Source organism: Bemisia tabaci, chromosome 5 (genome assembly GCF_918797505.1).
Source record: "Bemisia tabaci chromosome 5, PGI_BMITA_v3".
NCBI lineage: Eukaryota > Metazoa > Arthropoda > Insecta > Hemiptera > Aleyrodidae > Bemisia > Bemisia tabaci.
In genome coordinates this window covers 15,150,799-15,166,402 of record NC_092797.1, presented here as the reverse complement: position 1 = coordinate 15,166,402, position 15,604 = coordinate 15,150,799, and the positions used below count along the sequence as shown (strand labels likewise).

General features: G+C 36.3%; 2 protein-coding genes across 2 annotated transcripts in view; both read right to left on the bottom strand.

Annotated features, from left to right (window-relative positions):
• The window catches only part of Galphas (G protein alpha s subunit), a 39,841-nt gene extending 35,823 nt beyond the window's left edge, over positions 1-4,018 (bottom strand). Inside the window, exon 1 of the mRNA XM_019058754.2 lies at positions 3,598-4,018. Within this exon, the coding sequence (XP_018914299.1) occupies positions 3,598-3,736 (139 nt within the window). The 5' untranslated portion in view covers positions 3,737-4,018. The remainder of the gene's footprint in view (positions 1-3,597) is intronic.
• Positions 4,019-6,798: 2,780 nt separating this feature from the next.
• Irbp18 (Inverted repeat binding protein 18 kDa) lies at positions 6,799-15,303 on the bottom strand. The gene is made up of 4 exons (XM_019058843.2): positions 15,145-15,303; positions 13,141-13,289; positions 12,362-12,518; positions 6,799-10,802 (listed from the first exon to the last, which is right to left on the bottom strand). Exons 2-4 carry the CDS (start codon positions 13,273-13,275, stop codon positions 10,678-10,680), a joined length of 417 nt encoding a protein of 138 aa, XP_018914388.1. The 5' UTR covers positions 13,276-13,289; positions 15,145-15,303; the 3' UTR covers positions 6,799-10,677.
• Between the last annotated feature and the right edge of the window lie 301 nt (positions 15,304-15,604).

Below are 15,604 nucleotides of genomic sequence, written 5' to 3'. Positions count from 1 at the left end.
ACAAAGAAAGATATCGAGGTCCGGTTTGGACGAAAAATCGTCTAAAATTGCATACTTTAAGATTCTAAAAGTCGAAATCCCGATATCACATTTTTAAGTCAACATATGTGCTTTTTTCCAGTTTTTATGTCTAGAAAAATTCTTTTAAACGAAAAATTTACAAAGATCTCAATTTTTTATTTGAACCAAAACCAGTTTTTTTAATTGTTCGTCTTTTTCCGCATCCAACGAGTGGTCCATTAAGCTGGGGAACCAAACGGTTCCGGAGTTATGATCGATTGAAGTTTCCGCTCAACGCGCGCCGACCGATTTTCGCGCGCCAAAAAGTCGGATTTGACTGTTATTAGATCAGATTGAATGTTCAAACTGAGCAAAATGCTTTATTAGGGACTCTTGAGAGTCGCTGAGTTCAGAAATTACAGATACTTCCAAAAAATTCACGTTTTTAAAATTGCAGCTTCGGCCAGGACCACTGAGCGACCGGTCGGCGCTAGTGGGCCTCTAAAATAGCGCTGCGGAGCTGTAATTGCGGAAAAAGACGAACAATGCGTTGTGGATGCAGAAAAAGACGAACAATTAAAAAAACTGGTTTTGGTTCAAATAAAAAATTGAGAACTTTGTAAATTTTTCGTTTAAAAGAAATTTTCTAGACCTAAAAACTGTTAGTTAGAAAGTTAGGTTTCGTGAACCTATCTTTACGTGGACAAGGCCTTCCATTCATAAGAAATGAACAAAAATTATGAAAGAACAAACATAAATGTGGATTAATGATTTTAACTTCCGCCGTCGCGCCTCGCAGACCGCGCTGTGTTTGACGCAATGCGTGAAGTATTCACGCAGTCTTGTAGGCACTATGCGTCTCTCGCTGATCGCGTTGTGTTCGCCGCAATGAGTGAGGTATTCATGCATTCTTGCAGGCGCTATCCGTTTCACGCTGTCCGCAATGACCGCACTGTGTTTGGTGCAATGCGTGAAGTATTCGTGCAGTTCTGTAGGCGCTAGTATGTGTTACATGCCGATCGCCGCGCTGAGGGCTTCTCCTTTTCATCTCAAGTCCTCGTCATTATTTCTCTCCAAGTCGCACCGTTCCGGGCCAAATTGCGTGTTTGGTTTCTCTCTAAACTCGACTAATTAAAGGTGCTGTCTCTTGTATCACTGAAAGACGACAAAAGTAGAAATTACTATACTCTTTGAAAATTAGTGATTTTGTCGCCTTTTCCCGTTTGTAATTTTTTTTTTCTAAATCCGAATCGTTTTTATACCTACATTTAAAAAATATTGCAAAATTTGCCGCCATGGGCCGCGGCCCATGTGGCCACCCCCTTAATCCGGCCCTGGGTAGCAGAGTGGAGCACTGCGATCTCACTTACGCGTCACGTCTCGCGCCGTCAATTTTGTAGATGCAACACGGACACCCATCGGGCACGGATAGTTGCATCTCTCGCCGTCATCAGCGCGCTTCCTTTCTCATGCTCTATTTCAATATCGTGTGATAAGTTAAGTAATGGATTTTGAACCGAGAAAAATCAAGGCAAAGCTGCCTACCGGCCAGCACATCAATTTACAGGGAAAGAGGGGAAGAGCACAGCCAAAAATCCACCTACAACTACTACCTACGGTTGCAGTTTACAAAAGCCTCTCAAAAACAACAACGCTGGAGCCACAAAATAAGTACATATCGAGGGTGAAATTGCATAAATGCCTTGGCTATGTACCTTAAAAGTGGACTGATGTGGCTATTAACTACAGTGGTGTCCGATGTCTCTATAAAATTTCGCTACCGAAAACCATGGAAATCTATGATCTGGTCAGTGTCAGCAGTAGCTGAAAACTTTTTCGAACTGCTGCCAACACGAAATGCCTCATTTATTCTTCATTTAAGTGACCAAACTTTTCTTTCACAGTGAAGATTTCTAAGGCAATTTTGACAGCTAAATATAAATATTACTCAAGTCGTTTCAACCGTTTTTGATTATTCTTGGTAGCCATAATAATATATAGACCTGAAAAAAGTACATCCGCAGCAAGAAGCTGTTGAGTTTGAAGCAGATGTGGAGGGACTGCAATACCAAAGTCACTTAGCAAGGAGCTTTCCATTAATAGAGCAAACAAAAGCGAAAATCAACTTTAGTGCATGAATCGAAAGTACTTGGGTACGAAGGATAGAACATAAATTAGTAGATTGGGATTTATTCCAAAAAAAAAAAAGGCGTGCACAAATTCCTAAAAAATTGAGTTAAAATTCCTAAAAAGGAACAAACCTAGATTGCAAAGAGATAAAATCCAGGAAAGGGAGGTTTAAAGTGAGTTGAAAGTGAGTAGTTTTGAATTCTACTAGTCATAAATTTCTGCCAAAAATTCTTCCCGTAAAAATTCCAAGTAGAGAAAAACTATTTTGAACAAGAAGATACTCATTAAACTTTGCTTCTGACATGTATGGAGGTATAAAACTTCAAACCTTTATTTCTCAGTTTGAACTTGATGCGTTCCTGTTAAACTGAGTGAACATGGTCTCTCTCTCTAGAAATCTTGAAAATCTGCACTCATTGGATTTCACTAGACAAAGATGATATTAAAATCATCATTTGTGGCAACCAATAGATTAGGGAGCTAACTGATAGTAATCACAACAATAAAAAATACAGGATGGCTGGTGGGGAGAGCGAATGTGTGCAACTAGGTATGCACTGAGGACAAAACATTAACCCACCCGGAAACTGCCAGAACATTGCAAAAATCATTGATGCAGCAATAGTTTTGGCAGTGATATCAAAACGGAGTTTTGACACCCACTTTTGACAGGGCACGAACTCCAGAAAATGTCAATACGCCCGTGTCATAGTAGCTGAATATATATCAATAATTTTGCTAAGGTGCAGAGACGTAAAAATGATAAAATCCTGACAAGTCTATTACTACAACAAAACAACCGAACTTATCAACTTGGATAGGGAGATTTGGAAGTTCGCGATTGATTGAGCCAAGGTTTATCATAATGACCCAATACAATAGGGTGAATTTAAGTGGGTTCAGAAATGACACTGCACACTTGGACTGAAAATTTGCAACTCTTACTGCTTCAATCAGTCCTCTTTTCAACCACAAGCGCCAGTTGGTAGTTATAACTAGGATGTTACGCTGCAGCAGGGATACCTGAGGTCAGATCTCTTATCAACAACATTTTGAGGTTAGCTTGATTTGATAAGCTAATATTCTGCAACAACCTAATGCTGCTGAATTGAGATACAGATCTGGCGCGATTAACCAACCAAATCGGACTGCATATTCATAAAAGTGGAGGCAAATAACATTAGTGAGCAGGGGATAAAACACAGTCGGAGGGACTAAACCATGGCCACAGAAGGCGGTATCAACTGGGCGGTAGCTCAACATCTGAGTGCTCCAGGAAAACAAGTCTCCTGGGCCACATAAAAGATGGTATGCAAACTAGAAAAGGAAACAACATACTTTTCGCGACATATTTACCGCGGGCAACGAAATTTTGGCTAGTTATAATAAAGATAAAAGACAATATGGCTGACAGTAAGAATGTTTTGGGGAATGTAATGAAGAATTGAGAGGAGCATAGATGATTACCTAGAAGTAAAAGTCTGTGTGTTGCTCTGTAGATTTGCTTGTCTTTCTGTAGCTGTTGATTGATCTTCTTATTAGTCTCCTTCCCTTTTTTACTTTCTTCATGGTCCGCTTTTGAGCTCGCACTTCCAAAACACCCCATAACATTAGGCCAATTTATTATGGTCGTCAGGCAGCAGAAGTGAGATCCAAGCTGCCTTTCGTTTACCGCGAGATTCCCTATTTTGTGCCGGAATTATTGCACGCACTGAATTTCACGAATATTTTCGATCGCGGCACATTTTGAGCATCGTCGCAACACAACACCACCGGTTTTCAATAACACAAAACATTGATAAAATCGATCACGTACGCCATTTCGCACGGTGACTGCACTCGCTTCTCTCAGCTGCACTTTACCATAATCCTTGCCACAGTCTGAGGTGTCTCGCCAGCAGTGCATTGTGGGTGGACTATCACAGATTTTCGAATCCGTTCCTTCCCATCGCTCTTTTTGCCGCCTCGACCGCGCGCGGCTGCTCCCGTTTTCAGCTCATCATCAATTATTTACACATGTACAATGATTACAGATCATTTTACGTGTCATCATACTTTCCTCCTTTTTTTTTTTTACTATTTACACTCATCATTCATACTCTACACCGCGGAGCGCGCAACCCCCCCCCCCCCCCCCCTCTGCCCTCGAATAGAAACTATCTTAAAAGAACATTACTTAAATTATTTTTTCAGAATTCCATTTTCTGCCGATATTGAATTACTTTTATAGAGGCATACTTCACTAAGAAAAATTTCACCCCCCCCCCCCCCCCTCCCCCGGCTCCCTGATGATATACTGCCCAGCTCGGCATATCAGATTGTTTTTGCACTTCAGAAAAATTTCACTAATTTTTGTCTTTAAATTTGGAGTTACTTGTATGTAGGCATACTTCACTGGGAAAAAATTTCAACCCCCCCCCCCCCACCCTCCTCCCTTATGATGTACTTGCTGCTTCCCAGCTCGTAGTTATTCACCCTACAGCAGCATACTAGACTGTTAAATATGAACTTCAGAAAAATGTGAAAAAAATATTAAGATGAAAGAGTTAAGAAATTCCTCTTGTTCTTTGATAAGTAAAATTCACTTGAACTTTACTTTAGAAAAGAAAGATAAGCATCTAAATTTAGTTAAAATGATAAAAGTCACACAAATTGATACTACCCAAAGGAATTGCAAAATAATAGCAAACTAAAATCTTGCACAGATTTTTCAGTAAAATTTACTAAAATAAACTGAGAGGAAACTCATAAGAGTGCGAGGTGGCATTTTACTTTTCAAAAAGAAAAAAAAATTGTCTTTAACCCCGATATTATACCTAACTTTTTTAAGAGTTTGCTCTTAGAAATTTACAAGTTCCTTAACTCTTTTTTACTCGCAGCCAATGTTACTATGGTGAGACTTGCAAACCTTCTTTGAGTGCTGAACACGTAAATGAATCTGAATAATAAAAAATTACTTACCTGGTACAACTAATGCGATAAATTCAAAATTTCCAATTCTCACATGCGAGGTGTACACATCATGTCTAGTGAGATTTTAATCGTGAACAAATATGGACTTGGGGTCAGCTCTTGCTTAATTTGGAGGGAGAAAAACACGTACCTCAGCTCGTTAGCTCCCTTGCTTATTTTATGTCTTGAGAGAGATGAGAGCATCCAGTATTTGAGTTAATTTTTTAACCAGAATAAGTGTAAATTCTTCAAAACAAAAACAGAGGAATCACACAAAATATTAGTGCAAATAATTAGGAAACAAGAATCCTGAGCGACAGTTTATACGATCACACATCAAAGATGTTTTTTACATCAATTTTATTTTTTAATTTTGGAGAGAATACTTCAAAATTTGTGTAAGCATCTAAACTTGAGTTGTCGACATCTCTTTGTTGGGGCTCTACCCTACATTAATGTATTAATTAGTAAAGGTACTGATCATTTTTCTAAAAGACGACAAATAAAGTACTTCAAACTGATAGGGTCACCCACAGAGCTCCTTCAAACGTGCTTGTATATTACAACATTTTTCAAAAGTTTGGGGGTAAAAAAAGTATAAGTCACCAGGAGTGAATAATAATATCTACTTTTGGGTGTCAAGTTAATGGACACTAAACTTAAATTAGGTAATTGGCAATTCAAATTGATCCCCATACTCCAACCATGAGAGAAAAATAAGGAGATTAAAATTTTCTAAAGGGAAAGGACCTAACAAAGACAACCTGCAGAGACGTCTAGTCAGGGCTTAATTAAGTAGAGTCACCTGTAGAAAAAGAAGTGACTAAAGATCAAAATTTCAATGGAAAAATGGGTGGATCTGTACAAAAAAAATTATTTTGATAAATACGCAATAGCTTGGGCTTTTGCATGTTTAAGTTTTTCAAAAGAGAGCACTTTTTTTCCACTCATCTCAAATCTTTTTCAACTTCTTTCCGGTTCGGGTAAACTGAACTCCCGTATACACAGCGTTATTTTCAACACATTAAGCTAGTTACACCTTTGGGATTATGAATGTATGATGTGTACGTATTGAGGAAAATTCATGAGTCCTTCATTTTGTGTCAAAAATTTAGCTCTGATTACAATAATGGTAAAAATGCTACGGTAGAAGGTTATTCAACATCTGTTAATTGATAAAAAGATCAAGAAAATGGATGCATTTAATTATTGGCAATAAAACAAAGTCAAAGCATCTATCTCTTTTTTTTTGATCAAGTCTTTGAGCTACCTTCAAATTATGGAAAGGTAAAATCAGCATTACTCTTGAGTACTCATAAAAAGGAAGAAGATGTTATATGATGAAACGAACAGAGGCTATCTATTTGTACACTTTAGGGAGAGAAAATGTTACCAAAAGCTTTGAAATTTTTGACTGAAGGAGTCTAATTTCAGTGGCTGAAGTGCAGAACCATGTATCTCTATTGCAATGTTTCAAAATTTCGGCTCTTATCTTATTTTACTAAGAAAAACAAGCTGACTTCAGAGCTTGAAAAATATTTTGCAGACAGAGAAGAAAAATTAGGGAAGTTTACAAGAAATAAAGTTGAGTAAGTTTTCAAAGAAAAAATAAAGTATGACAGGAAGTCTGCAACATTACAAAAGGAGATATGTGGTTTCACACTTTGCCCATCGAATTACAGTATGTAGTTTAAAGAATGGACAAAAAACAGGAAATATGATGAAAAATCAATATGATCCACTTTAATAGAGCATTCAAGATAAAAATTTGTTGACTAAAGATTAGTTAGTATATTTACTAAAATGATTAAGGTACTGGATTTAAACGTAATAGGACGAATGTTCGCCCTTCACTTATAGTTGACAGACAATCTGGGGGTGTATATACATTCATAGACATTAAAATACAAATCGTAGTCATAGTATCACATATTATAAAGAATTGAAGATAATATCAGATTACAAAAATTAAGGAGCTTGCAGAGAAAATAAATGCAGCTTTATTTAGGCGCCTCTTAGGTATTCATTTGAATGAAAATCTACCTATTCGGCAATTGAAGGTAAAAATTTACATCAGCAAAAAAGAAGCAGGGGCAACTTACTTAAGTCTGTTTTAAAAAGGTCAAAAATTTAAATACAATTTGTTACTGTTGAATTTTTACACAATTTGCACTAGTTCAAAAGACTTCCTTCACAATAATTTAGGCTTGACTTTTTCAATAAAACGTAACAAAGAACAAGGATGTGAAACTTGGAACTTGGTACTTAAAAACAAATTCCTTAAAAGAATTAGCAGAAGCGGCGTTCCTTCGATAACATGGAACAACAGTGCATGAGCATTATTAGACCATTATAACGAATAGTACAGCGGTCAAAGTATTTTACAGAGAAAATACAGGAAGTGGCAATAAAAGAATAAAAAATGAATACACCTCTCTACATCAAAGCAAATAAGCACAGATCTAAATTAAATGACATTTTAACAAGATGGGGCTGACATAATATGGGATGAAGCAATATGTGCATCAAGCTGCCGCCTTATTCTCATAGAAACTAGCTGTCACAATTAAATCTCCAGATGTTTCGAACAAACTAAATGATTTTACTGAACTTTTCAAATAGTGAATATCTATAAAAAACTGTGATTACTTCTGGTCATTTGAGCAGCAATTTTAACATTAAAAAACTGTTCTGCATGGAAAGCTTTCCAAACTATTCAACTACATAGATTAACCCTGGAAACAATGATTACTTTACAATAATAATCTCGCTCCTCCATTCAGAAAAAATTCTCTTGATGTGTGACTTCTGATGAAATCCCCAAACGTTTTCCAAAGAAAAGGATCCGTGCACAGCTATCAAACTGAGGCCTGTAAAACCTAAGCTTGAATACCTCAAAATCATTACACTGAACTGCTAAATGCTTAGAGCTTTAATTTATGACATTAAGAGGACTGACGTGAGAGAGTTTCATTAAATAAAATCGGAGAGAAGTATTCTCTTGAGAATTTTACTCATTCGTTTTCATGTGTTCCTTGACTCAAGACTTTTAATGCAAAAATAAAAATAAAAAAAAATTACTGCTACTGCGTCCTGTTACAACATTCAAGGTTTTCTGACAGATACAGAGTTTTAAAAAAACCCATTGCATAAGTTCCATTGAATTAACATAACAGCAGGCAGAAATTTTACAATTACTACAAACTTCTGGGCAGACCTTTGGACCACTCTCAAAAAAGAAATATACTATAGTTCAGTGTGAAATTGACTTTTTACAGAGTACAAGCTCCAAAGATAGTTATATAATAGTAATAAGTAATAATAAATAAAGGCATACATTCTAAAATAAATAGATAAGTAAATGAATCCCTACACTTAGATGCATGTAGTTATAAATGTAAATTATATGATAAGATGAAGACACTTATCAAAAATAACTAAATATCAAAACATTTCCGAACCAGAATGAAAAAGACTGGGGAAAAAATTCAGTGAGAGGGCAAAAGCAGTAACTACCTTCGAGAACTAGGATGAATATCGACTTGGTAAAATTCCTGCAATATGTTTGAAGAGGTAAGGAATAGAATCAAAATATTTGACTCCCCCTAAAACCAAATAACCATATGGATAACTACATAGTACTTATGGCACATAGAATTTGTAAAAACGGTCCAACATTTAGATTCCTTCATGATGATAACCTTATTTTTTAGATAACACGAGACAGAAAGATTCCACTTTGAGCTAGTAACTCATGTAAATTCAATCAGCAATCAAATTAATGAAAGGTGGGAAAATGCTGCTTAAGTATTTAATATATTTTGTGTTAAAAGAAGTTCTGGAATAATGCGTCTATGTGTCATTGTTAAACTTAACCCTCCTTACCTCCAATGTCAGCAGACAAAAAGTAGATGGAGATGGAACTTACTGTCTAGTCATGGGACACTGAATGCTCAAAAGTTTCAACCTAATCAATTATAACTTCACTTTAGTTTCACAAGTAATAGAGGTTGGTGATAAAAAAGAAAGAAAACTCTTAAATCAAGAATTACAAAATGATGACTTAAAACTTTCATGTTCAATGACTTCTTTGTGACTTGATTTAAAACTGAATTTACGATTCTGCTTTACAAAATTTGAGGGAAGAAAAACAAGAAAAAAGAGAAAGGAAAAAACCTGTTGCTCTTCAGTATTTATCACCTACGGGAGACACAATTCAAATCAATTTTAGGATAAATACTCTGAATAGAACATGAATGAAATAAGCAACATTTACATGAGAAAAAAAATCAGTTTTCAAATTTTTTCATTAACATCAACATGAATTCTACTGAAATTTTTTTTAAAAAAGAAAAAAGAAAAAAAAAGAGTTTTACTAGGACATTCAAAAATTTCTCTATAACAACTGAGACAGAATAACAACAAAATTATTTACTTATGCCAAAAATCTGCACAATTTCAAAGGAAAAGAGCCTACGTATATACGACAAGCATGGATGAAATCCATTCAATCTCCTATAAGTCTCAAGCCTCCTAAAAAGTAAGGAGCACCATTAATTTGAAAGAAGTGCCCAAATTTGGACAGTGTCCTTCATTAACGATTAAAGTATGAATAAATGAGAAAACTAGTTAAATATATTTTACAAAATGATTGGATTGATGCAAAAATTGGAACAACATCAATCCACATAGGTCAATCATTACGCATCTTATTGAGGCCCATTTCCCTGGATGACCTTCACTCAGCCAACAAATGTATGATGTAGAATTGACTTCTCCCACACATCTCATGCATTGCATTTAAACTTCCCAACGCCAATGCACAGAGGGATCTCAAAACTTTTCTATGGGAATGACTGACCTACGTGGATTGGTCTTAGATTAGAATTTTTCAATCTGCAATGTTTCTACCCTATGAATACAGAAACTTTTGGCAGCACGATCTTAAAATCAATGTTCTTACGCATTACAGACTAATTGCATCTATTTGAACATCTGCTTATTTTTCTTGGTGGACACCACACTATGGACTTCGGTCTACACAGTGCTACTAGTGCTATTGATGTATTATACAAAAGAAAAAAAATTACTGAGGTTTGGCCGTCAGCAACAGTTCCATCAAAAATAAATATACTTGGAACCTGCTACATATTTAATGTAGCTCTCCCTGCATTATTTTCAGCTTTCCTCTTTAATGGTCAATCACAAGGATGCCTGGAGAGAGGAATTTTAAGAGGGGGGAAAAAAAGGCTGATGCAGCAGATTAAGTTCAAAGGCCCATCAAAAGAAATACAAAAGGAGATCTACCAATTCATACTAAACTAGAAAATCCAAGGCGATTAATGTGTAACTTCCTGTTCCAAATTTATAGATTCACTTGGCATTAAGGAGTTGCACACACTGCACAATTGATCGGCCTAAGTGGTACACATTCTAAGAGATCCATAAAAAGTGCACTGAAACGACTAACATTGACACAAGATGGATAAATACACGAGTTACACTTCACTTAGCCTACATTCACTTGATTCTTGATTTAGTTTCTGATTTTGAAACATTGGCTGAAACATTTTCAGACCGAATTTTGCTGGAATTTCAGGAGCACCTGTTATCCTTCGTCGATGAGGTGGGTTTGTCAAAAATTTGTAGGAGAGTGCTAGTGTTGTCTTGTAATAAAGCATCTAAATCAACTTCTTGAAGATTAATACCGTGGGCAGCACCTGTAAAATAATAAAAGATCTTCATGAGTCAAACATCTTGGGGAAATGAAATGTGCAAAATGAACAGCAGTTGGCGAAAAAAAGCTAACTACATTGAGAGCTTTCAAAAACCATATGCTTCTCAGGTTAACTTTTGTTTACATCACTAGAAGAGTTTGAAAAAATGAGTTGTAATTGTTGCACAGCAAGAAGTGGGCTGTCTTGTTACATAGTACAATAATGAAACCAATAGTGGTGTACAACATTTATACAGAATATTCTTCAGAGGGCAGAAAAATACAAGAAAATTTGACTTCACAATCTGAGATGCCCGATTTTGAACTTCAAACTCAGCTAAAAAATCACTAAATTGAAAAATTGGCCTCTAGACTAAGGCCCCTGCTCCTATAGGTAGTCTTTGAAGATAAAAAAAATACCCTGAGCATTCAGCTACAACTCAGATGGATAGGACATTAACCTATTTTAAATCTCTTTGTAAAATTTTCCTTTTCTTACATGTGCTCAAACACTAAGATTACCTACTTCTTGGGCAGTTACATAGGACTTTTCCATACAAACTTCATGGGGTTTCTTTGGTTTAAACCTGATTTTTGAATACCTCTAATACAGGTACTTGCTGTAGAATAGTTTTCCAACTTGAGTATTCTTGTTAATCAGCTGTGTAGTGCCTATCACCATGATGATTGTGCTTTCTCAGGAGTATCTACAGAGTACAGTGTTGAATAAGCGCCAGTGGGTTGATGACAGTCTTTGGCAGCAGAGATGCAGAATCTTTCAAGCTTCCACATTTTTATGCACCCACCTGCCAGCTTTTCACATTTTTTTTATCAGCTTTCGATAAAATGGTCAACCAATGACCTTCTTTTTTAACTTTTGATCCTTAAAATTTTCCCTCATTTCATGTTCTTAAAGCCTTCCTACAGTTCTCACATTTACATGCGCCCATAGGGCATTTCTGGCATCTCCGTTGAGCAGTTCCCTATAGGCTATAGTTTTTTGATCATGATTCTAATTAACAATCCATGATTCAGAGGTTGTGGTAGAGAAATTATGATTGGCATTTGTACAGAAACCATACCTGATTTTTTGTGAAAATCCTCCAGAGAGGTTTGGAGCCCCTCCCCCAGAAATTAAATCATATTTTGGTAAAAATAAAAAATGGTACATTTTCAAAGTTCTCCTCAACATGAGGAAATAATGTAGTCTAAATTGGAATCGGTTGAATTTTCTTAAATTTTCATCAAGATAAGTATGCACATGTATCCTTGTTTGAAATCTTATATAATTGGAGAGTCGTCTGAGCAAACTGCAAATCAATATCTTGATTTCTTAAAAGGTTATGAGGCAAAGTCTCTGACTGGTTTTTCAACTTTGAAACCCCACCCACTGACCAGATTTTTTTGAGAAGGCAAAATAGTAGGAGAAGATGCTCCTTGGTATATTCTTTCAAAACACCAAAAATTAACAATAATCAGACAGGGGAATAATGATTATTTTGCATCAAATTCTTTTCTGGAGTATTTAAATTAGCCAACAATTTGAAAAATACTTCAACATACCTGCATGTGCTAGGAAAAGATCTTTCAAGAATCCTAGCTCCTTACTAAGTAGCTTGATTTTTTCTTCCAGCATGTCGTTTTCACTTTTCAACTCTTGCACCCGCTGTAATGTTTCTTGAGTCCGCAAACGACTCTTTACACGACTTTTCTTCACAGCCTGAAAAATTACAAAATAGGACTCATTAACATTAGAAAATGAAAAATAAATTATAAATTTATAGGTACTGCTACTTGTATAGGTACTGAATTATAAGTTCTTTGAAGCCTTAATCAGCACTAATCACTGGCACTGTGATATACAAAAAAAAAAAAAAAAAAAATGCGAGAGGACATTTTTCACTATGTACTTGTTGCTTCTTAAAGCATCACACATCAATGCATGTGGGCAAAAGCAATCGATAGAATGCTGAATAACAGTATGTAAGCCATAGTATCTGGAACCCTTGGTGAAAATTTCAAGCCTTGAAACTGAAAACACTCATTTGTGCGTTAAAATTTGCTTAGCAGGCTTATTTTGTCAAGCCCAGCTCTGAACAGTAAATCGAGAAATCGGGCGTTTTCTGCTTACTCATGACAGGTCTTCATTTTGTTGTTAAGTACCCAAAGGTAGCCCTTGGCTCTTCTCAAAACTGTTACAAACATGGACTTTGAAAAAGGAAACTAGAAGTTTTCAATGGTCAGAAACTTTACACAGTATTGTGAGGTTTTGTTCCTTTGGTGTAATTGATAAACAGTTTAAGACAAGTCTGCTGGTTAGAGACAAAGAATGAGCTTCATACCTGATTATTTCTATCTCTTTTCTTTCGGTACTCATCTTCACTGCTCTCGAGATCTGCAGGATGGGGATCCTGATCAACTGACTTGCGTTTGGTGGCACACCGGCTCCCGGAGCCCTCTTTGTTCCTTGGAGACATGATGTCTCAAAGTTCTGGAAAAACAAAATCACAGCATGAAACTTGGCACCATACAAGAGAAACAGAAGTAATAGCAAAGGCGAAACCATGCTCCGTTACATTTTACTAAGAAAGAAGTCATGAAAAATTTCTATCAGTTATTTTAAAGCAAGATGGTAGAAAGTATGATACATTCCAGCTGAAAAAACTCAAGTATCCTCATGAAACTCATACTGAATGCTTCTTCCTCTAAAACGAAATATTGTGACTTGTACGAATATGCTGAATTCATTCTTGTGACTTGAATTCAAAATTTGCAATTTTTAGATTAACCTTGAATTCTTTACAGAATTGATGAAATATGTCACAGACCGGTTTGACCAAGCCATGATGTACTAGGTACAAAACACCATATGAACATTTAAAATACTTCAAATAAAAGACAAATCAATGTCTTTTGAATTTTAAACCTTCCTTGCCAAAATAAACTCACTCTCTCGCACCTCAAGTTTCTGAAGTCAACGACCTGCCATACTACCACTGTCAATGAGAAAAAAAACACTAAGAAGTGGTCTGAAATGTATGTAACAAATTGGGGAAATGGTGCTGGGTCCACACCATTTCACGGGGAAAACAAAGCCAATAAGAAGTTACAAAAATTATAATTAGTGTTGAAAATAAATTTTTTTTATTTTTGTTCAGTAAATTTAAATTTCTTTTTTTTTTTTGATTTTGCGGGATGGTAAGTTGGGTTCACTGACGAGTGTGATCTACTGATGAGGTTCAAAAAGACCCAAACCGGTATGGATCTCTCGGCGTAACCTCAACTTAAAATTCTAATGAAAACTGCCTGAGCTGAACACTCTCCCCCTCAGTTTTGTATTGGTACTCAGTAGAGTTAAAAAAATGTATTTTTGACTCTAATTATAATTTTTGGGACTTCTTAGCTTGTTTTCCCCGAGAAATGGTGTGCACCCAGCACCATTTCTCCACCTTGCTACCATTGTCATCTACCTGCTGTGTCCTAATTTAGAATAAAATTGCTAAAAGTCTTGATGGTTCAGTTCCTTCAGTATCATCCACAGGCCAAGCACTTAGACCAGAAAGGGCCTGGAGTCCAAGCCTAATAAGTTTACACACTCTCAAATTGCAGCAGAAAATCTGCCATCTTGCTTCCTGCGTTTACTTTACATGTAGGAATGACATCAGACAATCTTCTGTCACAGTCTAAAAGTGCGTAAACTTATGAGACGTGGACTCTAATATTCTAACAAAGACGATGTAGCCTCTGGAGGTCATCAAGTAGTTTAGTTGTCTTAGAGAGAGGCAGAAAAAAATCCAATTGCTGAGCTCAATAAAACCTCTGAATTCTCCTAGCGCTTGGGAGGTCATGTGCTCCCACCCTGAGAGGAGAGGCGCAAGTAGTGCGGATCAGCAGGTTTGTATAGGTTATGACACGATACTTACACTAAACATGCATCCATGACACCAATTTGGGCTGTTAAAGACACAAAATTTCAGTGACAGCAGGTAACTGAATCAAAGTTCAAAAGTCAAAAATTTCATCAGAATAATGTGAGATTACATTTGGATACTGAAATCAATAGTTTCAGGTTCTGACTACCGGCTGGCGAGGAGTTACATAGGAAGGATCCTTACAGAACAACGTCAATAAAATTACCTAACATTACTTACAACGTAGAAGTCTCAGTTAACTAGGCGGATAATATAAACTGATAATCGACCGAGGGTCCACAGACAAGGAATCCATTAAAATCCTTCAACAATAATTTTAAGTCGTAGGGTAGAGCATGGATAAACAAAAGACCAACGAATATTTAAAATAAAATAGAGACGCCGATGATAAAATTTCTGCTCTTCGAAACTTACCAGATGATAATAAGTGAAGATAAATGATCCCAAGGCGAAGAAAACACTCGGAGGAATAAAAAGCCGCTATAGTAACACAGAAACACTTGACAATTCTGAAATGGCAAGACACATTTCAATGAAAATGACGCAATATGGCGTTTCGTTTCGCTGGCGGCTGGCGTTGTTTCGTATTTGTCCTTGAAATTTAGAACGATGACTGGATGACGTCATGATGAAATTTCAGCCAATGAGAGAGCAAGGTACTTACGTACGTACGCAAGAATAGACTAATGAGTGGAGGGGTGGGGTACTTGCGAAAATTCAGAAGTGCTCATACTTATCATTAATAATTTTAATAATTCCATGTGAGGTAGTCCGGTTTTTTGACTCATCTACAAAACTCCTGCGGTACTGAATCATACTGAATTGCCACAGATTTCCACAGCTCAGATTTGTCATAAGGATAAAAAACCTTGTC